Genomic DNA, 17014 nt, shown 5'->3' with positions numbered 1-17014 from the left:
TAGCTCAGTGGTTTCACTGCCTGCTGTACAAACAGAAGGACCCGAGCTTAAACCCCAGTACCAAAAAAAAAAACCACACACACAAAAAAACCCCAATATGAAACACCTCCAGTTCAGTACTTAAATTCTGCATAAGTCTGTCTCCCGTGGAAAGCATTTTGCTTTTTTAAGACAGGGTCTCATGGCAATCCACCTACCTCAGCCTCCCCAGGACTGGAATTACAAGCATGTGCCACCATGCCCAGCTAAACATACTCTTTTTGTTTTTTGGAACTGGGGATCAAACTCAGGACCTTGCACTTACAAGGCAGGTGGTGGCACCACTCAGCTAAATCCCCAGCCCAGCTAAGCATGTTCTGTAAAACACAAATTTTCCCCCCAAATAAAAATTTAAAATATTCTCACCTGTTCAGTAATTGAGCTCAAATCATTTGATGAAAAATCTTCCTCTTCATTCTCAAAGAATTCATAGTAATTTTCCAGAAGTCCTGCCATTATTCTGCTCACTATTTCTTGTTCTTTCATATCTTCCACATCTGTGTAAATGCTAAGAATAAAAGTTCTCACTGATTCGAGGTTTCTTAAATCAATCCCAGGTAAAGTGAGAAGAGAACCAATGAGTAAGTCACTTTATAAACCTGAGCAATTTATGTCATCATTCTATGCCTTGGTTTTCCCATCTGTAAAACCAACCTATTTTGTACCTTGTTCACACAACTGTTGCAAGGATTAATCAGATCTACTATAAAAAAGCTCATCAAACATCCAATACTTCTTGGAAGACAAGATAATGACTTCATTCCACAAATAAAATTTTTTAAAATTAAACAAGTATTTGTGAAACAACTTACTGGAAGACATCTGGACCAAAGACAGCAGCCAAAGAATTTGCAGACCAAATTTCTTCATGATGTGATGCTACATTGGCTAAAAATCTACACAGAAACTTTAACAAGCTGTAATTAACAGGTGGAAGCTGTTGCAAGAGGAACCTCAACTTTCTTCCAAATTCATCTTCATTATTATAATCTATAAAACATAATGATAGGTTTCTTAATGAAGTAAAAAGTAAAGCTCAGATATTTTGCCATGTTCACATTACTCCACCCACATTACCTTTTTACTATAACAATTCAAAACCTATTCACTTCCTTTACTACAGGCCAAATGCCTTAGGGCTTTGCATTTCACTGATTAAATGGAGGAAGAGTCAGAAAGGAGGAGGTGGAGCAAAGGAACTCAACTTCTCAAATGCCAGAGAATGTTTTCCTCATCTGTTATTCCCTGGCTCCAATTCTCTTTTCTTTTTTAATTCTCAACGTATGGTCTCTTACATGACTGTACCTGTGTTTCCAAACTAGTGCCAATTGTAAGAACTCAAGATACACTGCACAAGTCAAGCAACATGAATACTATGAGCAAAGTACAGACACAACTGGAAAAGCCAATTGTATCAGCGATACTATTCCATTTGGACAAATGGGAAAACAAGGAAAGAACAGTGACAAGGTTTTTTTTCCCCCCTTACATTCTGAAAAGAACAATTAACTTCAGCAGTATCAGTAAAACTAAATAAATTGCTTTTGTTTTTTATCTGATTTTCTCCACTAAATTGATGTTTTTGTTTGTTTCTCTGTAATTTTGTAGTACTGGGGACTCAACCCAAGCCTTTCACATGAGCTACACTCCCAGCCCTTTTTTATTTTGAGACAGGGTCTTGCTAAGTTGTTAAGTTGGCCAGGCTGGGTTTTTTTTTTTAAAACAAGAAAATTTTTAACACTGAAGTTAGGCCTTGTGTTTATCATATCAAAGATTTTTCATTAACAGAAAGCAGTGCTATATTAATTCCAGTGACAGATGAGGGCCCCACTTAGGAGAAGTAATTTCTCAAAAGATACTGTGGGACTGCTTAACCTTTGTTCCTTTTCTCCAGCCCCATTGTGATTAAATGTGAGTTAATGGATAAAGATGCTTGTTAGTTTTGGGACATTATATAAAAATCTGTAACAGACCTAAAGTCCCAAAGTAAACTACTCAACTCCTTGATTGCCCGGAACATCAGGACACCACAATCTATAGAACAAGCTGCAAATGTCTGCTGACCATCAATACACGACAGTCAACCACTAACCTTTGTCCCCTTTTCTTTAATTCTTTATGTTAACTTCCCCCTCAACCCCCTATAAGAACAGCCTCAGACTCTGAGCCAGTTGCCTCTCTAAGCTATTTTGCTTTGGGAGTGCCGTCTGGCCAGACTAATAAAGGTCTGTTTTATTTTCCAACTTGTCCGGTGTGTTCCTTCCCGGGTGCTCTTCGCTGCAGTCAGCTCCTCAGAGCGTTTGGTAAGGGCCTCGGTCTTACAATACTCTCAAAATGAAGTAATACATTGTTTCACTAGCAAATATCAACCCAATTGTATTTCATTTTATATCTTTCTTCAGGTCCTTAATATTAATTTATAGAAAAACTGTAAGTAAAAATTATGGTCATGACATTAGACATCTTTTGCAAAATAACACAAGTCTAAAAAGTTTATCAGAAAAGTATATAGTCACACAAGTTTTACATAAAATTTAAAATGTAACCAATAACTCTTCTATACCTTGTAGTATTACCAATTGTCCATTCAAATGCACCAGTACTTTGATCTTATAATTTTGTGGAACAGTCCCTGGGTTAGTGTTTGTAAAACCACCTTGCCTATAATTGGTGGAAAATTAATTTTAACAACCTAAGCATTTAACAGAAAAGGATTACTTAAGAAAATCATGTATGGCCGGGGATTTAGCTCAGTGGTTTCACTGCCTACTCCGCAAGCGCAAGGACCCGAGTTTGATCCCAGGTACCAAAAAAAAAAAAGAAAAGAAAAGAAAATCATGTATAAACCAGCCATAGTGGCACATGTCTATAATCCCAGCTACTTGGGATGCTGAGGCAGGAGGCTTGCAAATTGGAGGCTAGCCAGAGCAATTTGGCAAGAACCTATCTCTTGGGGCCGGGGATTTAGCTCAGTGGTTTCACCGCCTGCTGCGAAAGCAGAAGGCCCGAGTTCTATCCTCGGTACCAAAAAAAAAAAATGCAAGAACCTACCTCTAAAGTAAAAAGAAAAATAAAAGGGTGAGGATGTAGCTTAGTGGTAGAGTACTTCCCTAGCATTTGCAGGGCCGTGGATTCAATTCCCAGTACCACATCCCCCTCACCCCCAAGAAAGAAAATCTTATTATCAACTAAAAAATTGCAGGCCAAGTATGGTGGCTCATGTTTATAATCTCAGCACTTAGGAGTTGAAGGACAGCCTGGACTATATAAGCAAGATCCTGTCACAAAACAAAACAAAACAAAACAAAACCACAGCAAGTAATTAATATCATCAATATGACTATAACACTAACATATTCCAGCTCTATAACACTTATCATCATATACTAATATATTTATTTTATAGTTCATTACCTATTTATCCTCTATCTTCCCTTTAAAATTTTAGCTCCATGAGGGCATAGATTTATATCTAGTTTTTTTACAGTGCTGAAATCCCAGCACCTACAACAGTGCTCAGCCTATAGCAAGTATTCAGTAAACTGCTGAATTAGCTGGATGAACACACAATAACATAGTATTTACCTACAGAAAAATGCAGAGAAATCTTTATCCAGAGACCTAGATACCCTCCCAAAAGAAGGAACAAAATAAAACAAATGATTCTCTCCTTTTGCTTTTCCTCCTTTGCCTCCTGTATCTTTGGCTTAATAAGACCAATCATAAAAGAGTAACTAATACTATACAGGGTTGTAAGAAGTTGCCATTTCTTTGACTTGACTAGGCTGGAGGGGTCCAAAAAGCAAATGAGAAAATAAGAAATTCACTTCTGAAATATACTTGCTAAACATGTGTCAAGATTTCTAGGTTACGTCTGAAAAACATTTTTAAGTTCAGCCTTCAAAGCTGATTTCTCCCTTCTCACCTGCTGCCACTGCCCCAGAAGGCAGAGAGCAGCAGCAGAGAACTCAGCAGGAGAATTTGGCAGAGCCAGCCTGAGCCACAGGGATGGGATCCAACCCTGCAGTTTAGGAACAAAAGGAAGAGCACACCTACACCAGATATTATGGGAACGGAAAGAAGCAGAAAGGGAAGAAACTTATTTCCTGGGTAGTTACTGTGCACCAGGTCCTTTATAAGTATTACTTCAACAACTCTACAGGGTATTTATTATTCTTTTAGGACTCTTCTTTCCAGATGAAAAAAGTAGAATCTAAGAAGTAATTTTCTAAGATCAAACAACATTAAGATATTCCCTTAAATAATCAGCAGTGACAGTAGTTCTTCTTTATCTGCTGGAAACATACAAGACCCACAGTGGCTATCCCTACATATACATACCTATAATAAAGTTTAATTTATAAACTAGGCACAGTAAAAAAAACCCTCAGTAATAACAAAGCAAATATAACAATGTATTGTACTAAGTTCTTTAAAACAAATGATTTCCAAAAAGTAGACTCTAAATTAATAATAAATGACCTATCAGAATCAAAAACTATGTTACCTTGAGAAAGGTGCATCAAGTGAATATGCAAACTGCCAGGAATAACAGGTTCAGGAAGTTCTTGAAGGAAAAACCTAAGGAGACTAATAGCTGAAGGAACATCTGCTTCCTTAACCAAATCCACCTCTTCTCCACTGTCGTATCTCTGCCGAAGCCACTCCACTGTCTCAGCATTTCCATTGACTTGAAAAAGTCCTTGTTGCTCCAGACCGCCTATGTTAGTTCAAGATAAAAATTAAATAAGCTGCAACTTCCAACAACTTGCCCATATATATTCATCTTCAGCCAACATAAAATACTCATACTTCTGAAAAGCCTTTCTTGCTTGGCTCTCCAGATTTGGCCAAAAATTAGACATCTTGAAACATCTCTATCTCTGAAGGATATTCTATTTTATCCCACCCCTTATATCCATTAAAAATAGTCCTATCACCCCCACTAAAAAAATATTCTAGGCTGGGCAACTGTCATTTCTAGGTTTACCAATTTAAGTTAAAAACACACTGAAACCTTAAAAAGAATTTCTATTGTTTTGCCTATATTTTGCATTCTTCATACTTAAAAAAATTTTAAAAATCGAAAGTCAAAAAGGGTAAGTTGTGTTTATTAAAACAAAAGCTAGCCCTCAAAGTAAAGAAATGTATACCATGTTCCTCAATATAGTCCACAACGTGGCGGACTATGAATGGAACCTCATTGTCTGGATGTCCTCCCTGCTGCAGCTCATCAAGTGGAATTCCAAATATTTTGTTAGCAAGAACGGAGTTGCAGTTACTCAAGGAAGGGGAGGAGCTCTTCCTCATATCTTTTTTGCAGCCAGAAATCAAAGCTGTCTTTTCTGCCAAATGAAAGACAAAAAAAAAAGACTATAATGATTAACAGGTGGCAATATGACTAAATACATTAAAGAAAAATGCTTTACACCTGAATGTGTTTTCATCTATTTAAGTATGTTCCAGTTATCAGGCCCATGGTGTATTCTACAAGTAAAGCCCAATATAATTATCTAAGCATTTTCTGTACTATGAAGTTAGTCCTGAAGGCTCTCTTTAGTGTTTGCATATTTAACAATGGAAAAACTGATTGTTCAAAATTTAGCAAAGGACATTAATATCCCAAAGACAAGGTCCTAAGACCTTTACTCCAAGAAGATCTTTACTAACCAAGCTTATTAATGACCCAGGTAAAGCCAAATCTAATCCATCTCAGGATTCTGCTATATGAAGCTCACCTAACCCTTCCATTAATACCCAAACAGGAGAGCATCACTAACGATGAGCAAATAAGAACAAGATTAATCAGTTCTTATTCCTATAAGACAGACCAGCTGCTAAAAAAAAAAAAAAAAATTTCATTTCTGGTTCTCAACTTTCAATGAGGAAAGTCCTTTTATCAATATTATTGCTTCATAATTACTCAAAAAATTTTTCAGTCAGGTGCAATGGCACAATCCTATAATCCTAGCTACTTGGGAGGCTGAGACAGGAGGATCAGAAGTTCAATGCCAGCCTGAGCAATTACAAGAGATCATGTCTCAAAATAAAAAAGGCTGGGGATTCAGTTCAGTGGTAGAGTGCTTGCCTAGTATGTGCAAGACCCTGGGTTCAATCCCCAGTATGAAAAGGAAAAGAGAAGAGAGCAGAACAGCAAAGAGCAGCACAGTGCAAAGAAAGATGAGATTGCCAGAGCTAGTCTAGTTTCAAAAAATAGTTATTTGTCTTAACTGTGTGAGATTAGTAAAGAAGCAGCAGGAGAGGGCCAGGGATTTAGCTCAGTGGTACTACGCCTGTCTCACAAGCACAAGGTCCTAAATTGGAAAAAAAAAAAGCAGCAATAGGAAACTATCCCTCAGAAGACCATCTCTAGTATGTAATGCATGAGAAAACAAGAAATCTCAAGAAAAATTCACTTTCTAAAATAAATATTTATTCTTAAAACATTTATTTATGGGAAAAAAGTATTTTAAAAGAAAAAAATTATTTCAAAAATTCATAGGGCCAGGGATTCAGGTCAGTTGGCACCATGCTTGCCTTGCAAGCTCAAGGTCCTGTGTTTGATCCCCGGTACCATAAAACAAAAACAAAAATTGATAATAAACAAAACAACACCAATTCTAGATCACCCAAGGAGATTTAGACAAGATTCCAAAGTTTACAAAAATAAGTCCCACTGGATCAACTGTATACTCACTCCCTGGATTAAGAGAGGATCACACCACGACTACAAAACAACTCAGACAATTTACAGGAATGGTAGAAATCAATTTTGGAACAAGAAAATAATATAAATGTACACAGTTTTAGAAAAGCAACTTCCATTCTTCAACACAACTGATCCCAGCTAATAACTACAATACCTCATAGTTACAATCAAATAGTATTCAAATATAGTAGTAATCAAATAGGGGGGAAAACTCCAAAAATCTCTACGGATTTATAGTGCACCAGAAAGCTACCATTTTGAAGACTTACCTTTGAGTACTTAAACACCTAAGTTTAAAAAATGGCTTCTGCACCAGCTACCCTCACTGAGCAAGCATTCTTTTGTCATTTATGGTTGTTTGAGATTATGGCAGAAGATCAGCCTGTAGTTCCTCATTGAAGAAACGCAGAACTCGATCAGTACTTCAGCAGTTAATCTACAAAGAAAAAACAATTATTTCAATTTCCTACATTTTTAACTGTGCAAAGAAAGTAGAAAAGTAAAATCCACTTAGGAGGTTACCTATTTTTTTTTTAAATTATGATCCATGTTTACTTTTTATTAGTACAGGATGATTACATTCATCATGGGGAGCTGGTATGTGTACATAACACATCTTACTTCTTTTTTCATCCCTTTCCCCTATCTTCTCTCCTACCTACCTCCATCTCTTGATCCCGTTGGTCCCCTTCTCTTCTGCAAAAGTTCTATCTCCGTTTTCTATTATCTATCTTTTATTTTGCTCTTTATGAGTTTCTCATATAAGAGAACCCATGCTATATTTAAGCTTTATAAGAGAACCCATGCTATGGTTAAGCTTGTATGCTTGATTTATTTCACTTAACTTATGGTCTCAAGGTACATCCATTTTCCTATAAATGACTCAGGATTATCCTTTATGGCAAAGTAGCATTCCGCTGTGTATGTATAAATGCCATATTTTCTTTATCTACCATATTCATCTGTTGATGGACATATAGGCCACTTTCAAGATTTAGATATTATGAATTATGCTGCTATCAACATGGGTGGGTTTACATTTATCACTGTAATATGACGTCGTTAACCCTTTTGGGAAGATACCTAGAAAGGGAATAGCTGGGTCAAATGGAATTTCTATTTTTCATTTTCTGAGGAATCTAGAAAGTTACCTACTTAAAAAGGCATTTTGGGGGCCGGGGATTTAGCTCAGTGGTTCTGCTGCCTGCCTCGCAAGTGCAAGGTCCCAAGTTCGATGCCTGGTACCAAAAAAAAAAAGGCATTTTTTTCTGCCTGAAAAATCTGTGACCTAGTTAAAGACAAAATGTTGTGAAGACTTCAAATTATGATAGCTAAACTAGATAAGAATCTTCCTGTTGTACATAAAGGAATTTTAAGAAAGAATAGGGCCGAGGATTTAGCTCAGTGGTTTCGCTGCCTGCTGCTCAAGCACAAGGACCTGAGTTTGATTCCCAGTACCAAAAGAAAAAAAAAGAAAAAAGAATCTTTTACTACCAAGATCACACCTTCACATTTTCCCCAATGTACACTATGTTTACATACAAACACCCTATTCTACCACATTCCTTCCTCATCTCCTCATATGCTTGGAATTAAACCTGACGGATTTGAGAAGATCAAAGAAGCCACACAACAGTGGCCATTTGAGCTTTCTGAGTTGGAGAACCAACAACTCATACAGGAAAACAGACAAAAGAACAGAACCTTCAAATACCAAGCCCACCATTTTTTTTGGTACCGGGGATCAAACTCAGGACCTTGCCCTTGCAAGGCAGGCAGCGGAACCACTGAGCTAAATCGCTGGCCCTAGCCTACCATTTGTAGATATGTGACCCCCACACAACTTCCATGTTTCTATGCCAGGTTTCCCTATAAAAATAAAAATACTTATACAGCTGTTCAGTTTAACTGAAATATCCCAGAATCAGACTCTTCTTCTTTGCATAATGCAAAAAGACTAGTGAATAAGCTGAGGAGGGAAAAACTTATTTGGCAATGTGTTTATTATTTGGCCTCATCAACCTCTGTTAAGTCTATTAAGAAATCTTTAATAAGCTTAGTAAACTGTACTGCAGCACTCTACCCAAGATTCAGGTAAGCAGAAGAGGGGTATTATCAGTGTGGTTTTCAAAAGTCTTCTCAGTAGCATTTACCTCCAAGAAGAAACATCAAAACCTGAGCAGAAGGAAAACCACATTGCCACAACAAATCTTTTAGTAGATGATTACTTTCCAAAACATCTTGAAATGCCTGCTTAAACATGTAGTTCATCTACCAGTCTATTCATCTAAAAAAACAACTTCAAAGTGAAGTTATTGCTGGATGTGGTGGGGCACACATGTAATCCTAGCACTTCATTAGGCTTAGGCTGGAGGATCACAAGTTCAAGCCCAGCTTGAACAACTTAGTAATTTAGCAAGTTCTTGTCTCAAAATAAAACAAAAACAATGGACTAGGGATATAGCTTAGTGCAAAGGCCTTGCATTCAATCCCCAGTACCAACCAATCAACAGAAGAAGTTACATTAAATATCCTTTATAGAGTTTTAACTGTAGGGACAAGATATTTTAAGAACTTACTTTAAAAGTCCAGTTGAAACATGACATAAAGGGAGATTTTCTTGACATACAATAAATGAAAACTTATTAGAAGATTCTATCAGCTGGTATGTACTTCAATGGTAGAGCACATACTCTCTATGTCCAAGACTCTAGTTCAATACCCAGTAAAAAAAGAAATAAATATCATCACTAAAACACTGTAGCTACTCTCAGCCAGGTATGGTAATGCATGCCTGTAATCCCAGCAATTGGGAGGCTGAGGGCTGAGGAAAGAGGATTGCTGTGAGTTCAAGGCCAGCCTAGGCTACATAGTGACTTCAAGGCCAGCCTGAACTGCATAGTGAGACCCTGTCTCAAAAAAAATAAAATAGCTACTTTCTGTATAGTGTTCCTTACTAATAAAAGCAGAAGAAGGGCTGGGGATTTAGCCCAGTGGTTTCGCCCCCTGCTGCGCAAGCGCGAGGACCCAAGTTCGATCCCCTGTACCAAAAAAAAAAAACAAACAAACTAATAAAAGCAGAAGTTTGCTATCCTGTGCTATTACTACTCTGAGTCTCTAACCAGACAATCTGGGGCTGTAGATTTTTTTTTTGGTAATGGGAATCAAACTCAGGACCTTGTGCTTATGAGGCAGGTGAGGTGCCACTGAGCTAAATGCCCAGCCCTTTAACCAGACAATCTGAAATTCATATCTTTCCTATGGTAAGGCTGGGTAAGACTATTTGAACTCATCCGTAAAATTCATTCTCATTACTAAGAAAACAAAGACACAAATTTTTCAGATGTAGTTTCTCTGCTGAAGTGGTGATGATGTCAAAACAGAAAACTGAAGCAGCAAACATTGAGTAATCTATGCACTGTACATGTGCTCAAAAGGTAAGATTATAACCTTTATTCTAATAAGATATTGCAGAGAGGTTCTCCAGTTTACCAACAGTCCACCCAACTAATAAGGGTTAGAGACAGAACTTGAACCCAGAGAATGTGATTTCCAAAGTCCTTACTCCTTAGGACTAGGGGTGTAGCTAAATGGTAGATATTTGATCAACATGCTCAAAGCCCTGGGTTCAAGCCCAGTGTGTGAGCTCACACATGCACACACAGAGTTCTTGTTCGTCGTCACTATACTACTTCCTCATATAAATTCTCACAATTTATAGTACCACGCACACTCGTATTCTCAAACTGGCCATAGAGTCTTCTATGTATTTTTGGATCTCCTTATTCCCAAGCTTGCTAACAGGTAAAGAGGACAGAACTCTAAGTGTATCAGATAACTACTCTCCTGGGACCTCTATCTAAAGCATACTGCTGTGACCACTTAGACTGAAAAATGGCTCAAACAACATTTCTGCAAGTTGCAAAGTAGTTTTCAACATTACACTATTTAATTCTGTCTCCTACTCTTTTGCAAAGTTGCATATCTGCGATAGGTTGAAACCTCATGTCCACCCAAAACTTCAGAATGTAACCTTATTTGAAAATAAGATCTTTGCAGACATAATTACTTAAAGATCTCAAAATAAAATCATCTGGGCCAGGGATTTAGCTCAGTGGTTCCGCCACCTGCCTTGCAATAGCAAGGACCCAAGGTGGATCCCTGGTACTAAAAAAAATTTAAAAATAAAAAATAAATAAAATCATCCTAGGGGCAGGGATTTAGCTCAGTGGTGCTGCACCTGCCTTGCAAGCTCAAGGTCCTAAATTCGATCCCAGGTACTGAAAAAAAAAAAAAAATCCTAGGTTTATGAAAGATCCCAGATCAAATGAATACTCCCCCAGAATCTTGAAAGGGGGGTGGGACCTTACTGAAAGCTCCATTTTAGATTTCCAGCCTCCTCAACTGTGAGAAACAAAACTCTAAAACTAGAGGTTCCATTTGAGCCAAATATTCCTCTTCTTGGTATTTTCCAGAAAGAATTAAAAACATCATACTACAGCGAATACATGCACACTCATGTTTATAGCAGCACAGTTTGTAATAGCTAAATCTTGAAAACAGCCCAAATGCCCATCAATCAATGAGTGGATAAAGTGGTTTTTTATACAATGGAGTACTATTCTGCCATAAAGAAGGATGAACTTCAGACATTTATAGCTAAATGGATGCATCTTGAGACAATATTCTTAAGTGAAATAAATAGTACACATGTTTAAATACCGCATTGTCTCTCTGGTGTGAGAAACCAAAAGTGGAAATAAGGACTGAAATGTATAACAGATACTGGGAAATGGGAAGAAAGTGTTCAAATGGGAAGGAGAATACAGCAGGAGGGAGGGAGAAAGAAGGGACAAGAAAAAAAGAGAAAATAGAAGGAAAAATGGAAACAAAACTTTTGTATATATGGAAGGGAGGGGTCATTGGAGGGAGGGATAAAATAAAATTTATTTTTTCAAAAACTGTGAGAAAAAAACTTCCTAATATTTTAGTCATCTAGTTTTTGCAATTTGTTGTGGAAGCCCTAGAAAATAAATCCAACATCTAAATTACATTATGAGTGTGCTGAGAATATAGCTCAATGGTAGAGCACTTGGTTAGCCTGGGCAAGGCCTGAGTTAATCCACAGTACCCCTGCCTCCCAAAAAAAAAAAAAGAAAGAAAATAGTAGCAAGCACTAGAGAAAAACTGCCCCAAAAACATCTGATAAAATGTCCTGAAAATAAACAGAATCAAAGAAAGCAATTAAATGGGGCAAGGGATTTAGCTCAGTGTTTCTACCACCTGCCTCACAAGTGTAAGGTCCCAAGTTTGAACCCCAGTACCAAAAAAAAAGGCAATTAAAGACTTGACATCAAGAATACAACATACAGACTTTCAAAATAACCAGATTTCCCAAAGCATTATTATAAATCCAAATAGCAAAATTGGGCCGGGCCTGGTGGCACACACCTATAATCCCAGCACTCAGGAGGCTGAAGCAGGAAGATCACCATGAGTTCAAAGCCATCTTAGGCTACACAGGGAGTTCAAGGCCAGCCTGAACTACATAGCCAGACTGTCTTGAAAAACCAAAAAAAAAAAAAAGCAAAATTATTTTAAATACAAGTGACAGGTATTTAGCATGGCCGTATTACAAGGAACAGAAAGTCATGTTAACTTTTACAATGGATACTTCAGTATGAGACATGAGTGATAAAAAGAACAGAACTAAATACTAGCTAACAATAAAGCTTTCTTGAGAGCACAGTACCTTTAATAAAATCAGTAGTGTGGGGCTTTTAAAAGGGGGTAGAGCCAGGCGTGGTGGCCCAGGCCTGTAATCCCAGCACTCAGAAGGAGTTTGAGGCCAGCCTGAGCTACATGTTGAGTTCAGGACCAGCCTGAACTACAAAGGGAGACCCTGCCTCAAAAAACCAAAAAAAAAAAAAAAAAAAGATGAGAACAGAACACCATCATCAATGGCAGAAAGCATTAACTGAACTCTTACAACATGCCAGAGGCTGCTTTTTTTTTCCTGCTTTACTTTGAGGTACTAGAGATAGAACCCAGAGTCTCAGGGCTGCTAGGCAAGCATTCTACCATTGAGCTATAGACCCTCCAGGCCTGCCAATAACTATTTTGAGGGATTTAAATGTATCAACTCATTTTCTCCTTCAACAACCCTATGGAACTAGGAGGTAACTTTCATTATATCCATTTCACTGAAAACTAAAATGCTTACAGAACTTATTGAGGTAATGGAATTGTTCTATATTGTGATCGTGCTGCCTAGGCCCTGAAAACACTTGTGAAAACTTATTGAATTTGCTGGTGTTGTGGCTCAGGCCAGTAATCCCAGCATTTGGGAGGCTGAAGCAGGCAGATCTCAACAAGGTCGAGACCAGCCTAGGCTACATAGTGAGACTGCCTCAAAAAACAAAACAAAAACTTATTGAACTCAACACTTTAAAACTGGTAAATGTAGTCATATATAAATTATACTTCAATAAAGCTGAAAATTCAAAAAAATATCACATGAATAAGGGCAGAGCATCAGTGTAAAACTTTTTATCTTCTTTTTTTTTTTTGGTGACAAGGTGTTGCTATATAGTTCAGGCTGGCCTTGAACTAGCACTGATCCTGCTGAGCCTCCCAAATGCTGGGATTATAGGCATGTGCCACCATGTCCACAGCTACTAGCAAATTTTTTACAACAGCGTATGACTTTTTTTTTTTTTTTTTTTGGTTTTGCAGACAGGATCTGCTATGTAGTTCAGGCTGGCCTCAAACTCGTACCAATCCTCCTGCCTTGGCCTCCAGAGTGCTGGGTGGGATTACAGGCATGCACCAGCATGTCCAGCTAGTAGCATGTGACATTTTAGAAATACACTTTTCTACCACAAAAGATTTTTTGCTACTGTATTTCAAGAACCTCCTCTGAAGGCCCTACTATGCTAACCAGCATATCTAAAAATTACTAGATTTTCTATACAGCATAACTAAGGAACACAGAATTAAAAGTACACTAAGAGCCAAGCACAGTGGCACATGCCTGTAATCCCAGCACTCTAGGAGGCTGAGGCAGAAGGATCATGAATTCAAGGCCTGCCTGTTTTACGTACTAGTTTAAATGTCAGACTGGAATAGTTAGATCCAATGGGGGGGAGGGGGTAGTAAAAACATTAATTTTAGACACCAGTAGTCTTCTCAAAGCAGTTTTAACAAAACATTACGATAGTACGATTAGATCTGCGATAAAACATTATTTTACAAATAAAGCAACTTGTAGTAAGAGCAGCATCTGCCAAGATAAATTGTCATTTTCATTTAAGTTCTACCTTCAAATGAAACAGGAACAACAAAACATTTCAACCCAAAATGTTTTGACAAAATAAAGTACAATTCACATAGAGAGGTTCTATCCCATTAATTGTTAAGGCCAATAAATAAATCCCTGTGTCACTGGTACACAAAGAGGAAAAGCTAGCAGGGAGCTAGATCTCAAAATGATAAACCCTAGAAACAGAGATTTATGTTTGTAGACTAAATTTGTAGTTAAGTTTCTAGGCTTTATCTGATTACATCAATGAACCAAAGCTAAAGGGAAATACACTTAATCCCTGCCCTATACATTCAGCTTTTCACTAGCCTAGGCTCTTAAAAAAAAAAAATTACTATAGCAAAGTAAAAAAGCACCGTGTTCATTCTAACTAAAAAAGAAGGGTACTACAAAAGTTGCCAATATGCTAAATCAGTGGTTCCTTCCTGGCCTGAGTAACTGAGAACAGCATAAGTTGTCTTCAGATAGTTAATGAAAAGGCTAAACAAATGGACCAGTCAAATGTACATAGACGTTACTTTGATTAAACATTAAAAACATCAAGTCATTTAAATCTATTATTAAATTCATTCTGATTTAAGTAATTTATCAGATATCAACTATAGTATAACTAACACAAAATTCAGGTCTAGAAAATTTTTTAATTAAAGAAGCGCTACTGGGGCCAGGGATTTAGCTCAGTGGTTCAGCTGCCTGCCTCGAAAGTGCAAGGACACGAGTTTGATCCCCAGTACCAAAAAAAAAAAAAGCATTACTGCTCAAAAGGTTAGAGATTTATTTCTCTGCCCCATTTCTTGCAACAATGATGAAATCCCAGTGTCCTTACCCTAAGGATTTGTTCATCTACTACTTATGGGAAAAATTCTCCAGGGTGATCCCACCAAACAATAACGAACAATGGAATCAAGCATATTCTGTAGGACTACAGCTGCTAAACAATCACTAAATATAAAGCATTTGATATAGAGACAGCTCATTATTCTCCTATCACTCAAAGAATTTTAAAAAGATCAGTACCTTGCACTTTCGAGGGAGGCGCGTTGTCACTGAGCTAAATCCCCAGCCCTGTTTTTTACATTTTTATAAATTCTGAAATATAGCTATGTGATTTGAGGCTCATAATACTTTTAGTACAGCATATGTAAACATGTACTAACATATACAGCATTATTCTAGGTCTGAAAAATAATTGGTGAAACTATTATAGAGATTCTATAAATGATAGTTGCCTTTTCTTTTTGAATTATCTTCAGTTGTTGCTACCGTAGATTTAGCAGGTACTTTTTGATTTTGTTTTTAATCACTTAAGATATCTCTACTTGTAAATCTTAACTTTGGCATAGCAAATATTGTTTCCTTATTTATATCTTTATTTAATATATATTTTAAAAACCAAATTATGTGCCAGCTATTGTGCAAGGCTTTTAGGGGATACAAAGATGAAATGATAATGTCCTTCCTTTTATTTATTTATTTATTTTTGGTGCCAGGGATCAAACTCAGGATCTTGCGCTTGCGAGGCAGGCAGTGGCACCACTGAGCTAAATCCCCAGCCCTGTCCTTGTTTTTAAAGGACAGGTTTTTATGAGATGCAGACAGTTTTTTAAAAATTCCATGGGATAATTGCTAAAAAGGTGAGTATATATTAGAACCATAGGAGAAGTGTCTGCCTCAGGAAGTCAGGGAAGGCTTGACAAGGGAAGTTAGAATTGTGATCTGAAGATCAGGGCAAGTTTGATAAACAAGATAGGGTAGGTCATGGTGTTGAGCTTAGAGCTCCAAGCAGAAAAAAACAGCATGTGCAAAGCCTGGGAAGTGGGATGTGAGCCTGTGAACTTCAAATAGGAAAGTGTTGCTGGAGAGTGGAGGTGGAAGAGTGGCAGGAAAGGGGCTTTTACTGGCAACTAAGGTACTTGTACTTCATACAGTATGAAGGAATTGTGAGTTTATCTTGTTTGTCAGAGGTTCTTAAAACTATATCCATTATTCTTACCTTCAGAGCTTGTTAAATATGCAGAGGCCCACGCCAGCCTCTCATAGATGCTGCATTTGGGTTGCAGTTTTTGCAAACTGTACATTGAACAGATTCTTCCTTATCATCCCCAGATGATTGTGATAAACACTGAAACTGGAGGTCAGTATTTTAGGATACTGTTCTCAAAAGTAGGGTGCTGGCACTTGAGGAAGATGACCTATGAACATGTCTGTATGTATAGTAATAAAAATCGATATTACAACTGGACATGTGTTGCATACCTGCAGGCCCAGCACTCTGGGAGATGAGCTAGTAGGATTGCAAGTTTGCGTCCAGCCTTGGTGAGACCCTGTCTCAAAATAAAAATACATAAATAAACCTGAAGATTTAGCTTAGTGCTGGCTGGGTTCAATCCCTAATTACCAACCTCAGGGCTGGGGATTTAGCTCAGTGGTTCCATCGCCTGCCTTGCAAGCACAAGGACCCGAGTTCGATCCCTGGTATCAAAAAAAAAACCCAAAACAAACCCTAATTACCAACCTCCCCCCTACCACCATTACCAAATGATGTTACTATTTATTTTTAAACTTCTTAAAATTTACTTTTATGTGTTTATTATCTATATAATATAATAGTATATTATTGTTCATTACTCTACTTTAGAAATACACATACATATATGGGGACAATTTTTTTTCCTGACCAGAAGATTTGGATGGTGGCACATGCTTATAATATCTGTACTCTGGGAAGCTGAATCAGGAAGATCACAAGTTTGAGTGCAGCTTGGGGAATTTAGTGATTTAGTGAAATCCTGTCTCAAAAATAATAAAAGGGTTGGGGGTATAGGCCTGGGATCATTCTCCAGTACTGGGGGAGGAAAAAAAAAAAGATTTGGAGTCTAGAGATAGAGGCAGTAGAAAACAAACTGCAAACATGTGCTGGAGAATGTGAATTAGATTTTAATGGT

The 17014-nt window shown here is 37.5% G+C and overlaps 1 protein-coding gene across 30 annotated transcripts in view; it reads right to left on the bottom strand.

The window, feature by feature from the left end:
• The window catches only part of Fam13b (family with sequence similarity 13 member B), a 102369-nt gene that overhangs the window by 57938 nt on the left and 27417 nt on the right, over positions 1-17014 (bottom strand). For 24 of the 30 annotated variants that reach the window (XM_087180832.1, XM_087180831.1, XM_087180843.1 and 21 more), the window contains 5 exons: positions 7018-7184; positions 5193-5384; positions 4547-4759; positions 852-1029; positions 406-547 (listed from right to left, as the gene is read on the bottom strand). In XM_087180832.1, the coding sequence (XP_087036958.1) occupies positions 406-547; positions 852-1029; positions 4547-4759; positions 5193-5349 (690 nt within the window). In that variant the 5' untranslated portion in view covers positions 5350-5384; positions 7018-7184. The remainder of the gene's footprint in view (positions 1-405; positions 548-851; positions 1030-4546; positions 4760-5192; positions 5385-7017; positions 7185-17014) is intronic. The other 6 variants (XM_087180847.1, XM_087180846.1, XM_021255875.2 and 3 more) reach the window with 1 other exon arrangement.

Source organism: Heterocephalus glaber, unplaced genomic scaffold, assembly GCF_053883595.1.
Source record: "Heterocephalus glaber isolate CG9 unplaced genomic scaffold, H.glaber_assembly_v1.0 deba00001465, whole genome shotgun sequence".
Taxonomy (NCBI): domain Eukaryota; kingdom Metazoa; phylum Chordata; class Mammalia; order Rodentia; family Bathyergidae; genus Heterocephalus; species Heterocephalus glaber.
The sequence above is the reverse complement of the archived record's forward strand: the minus strand, read 5'-3'. Positions and strand labels throughout refer to the sequence as shown.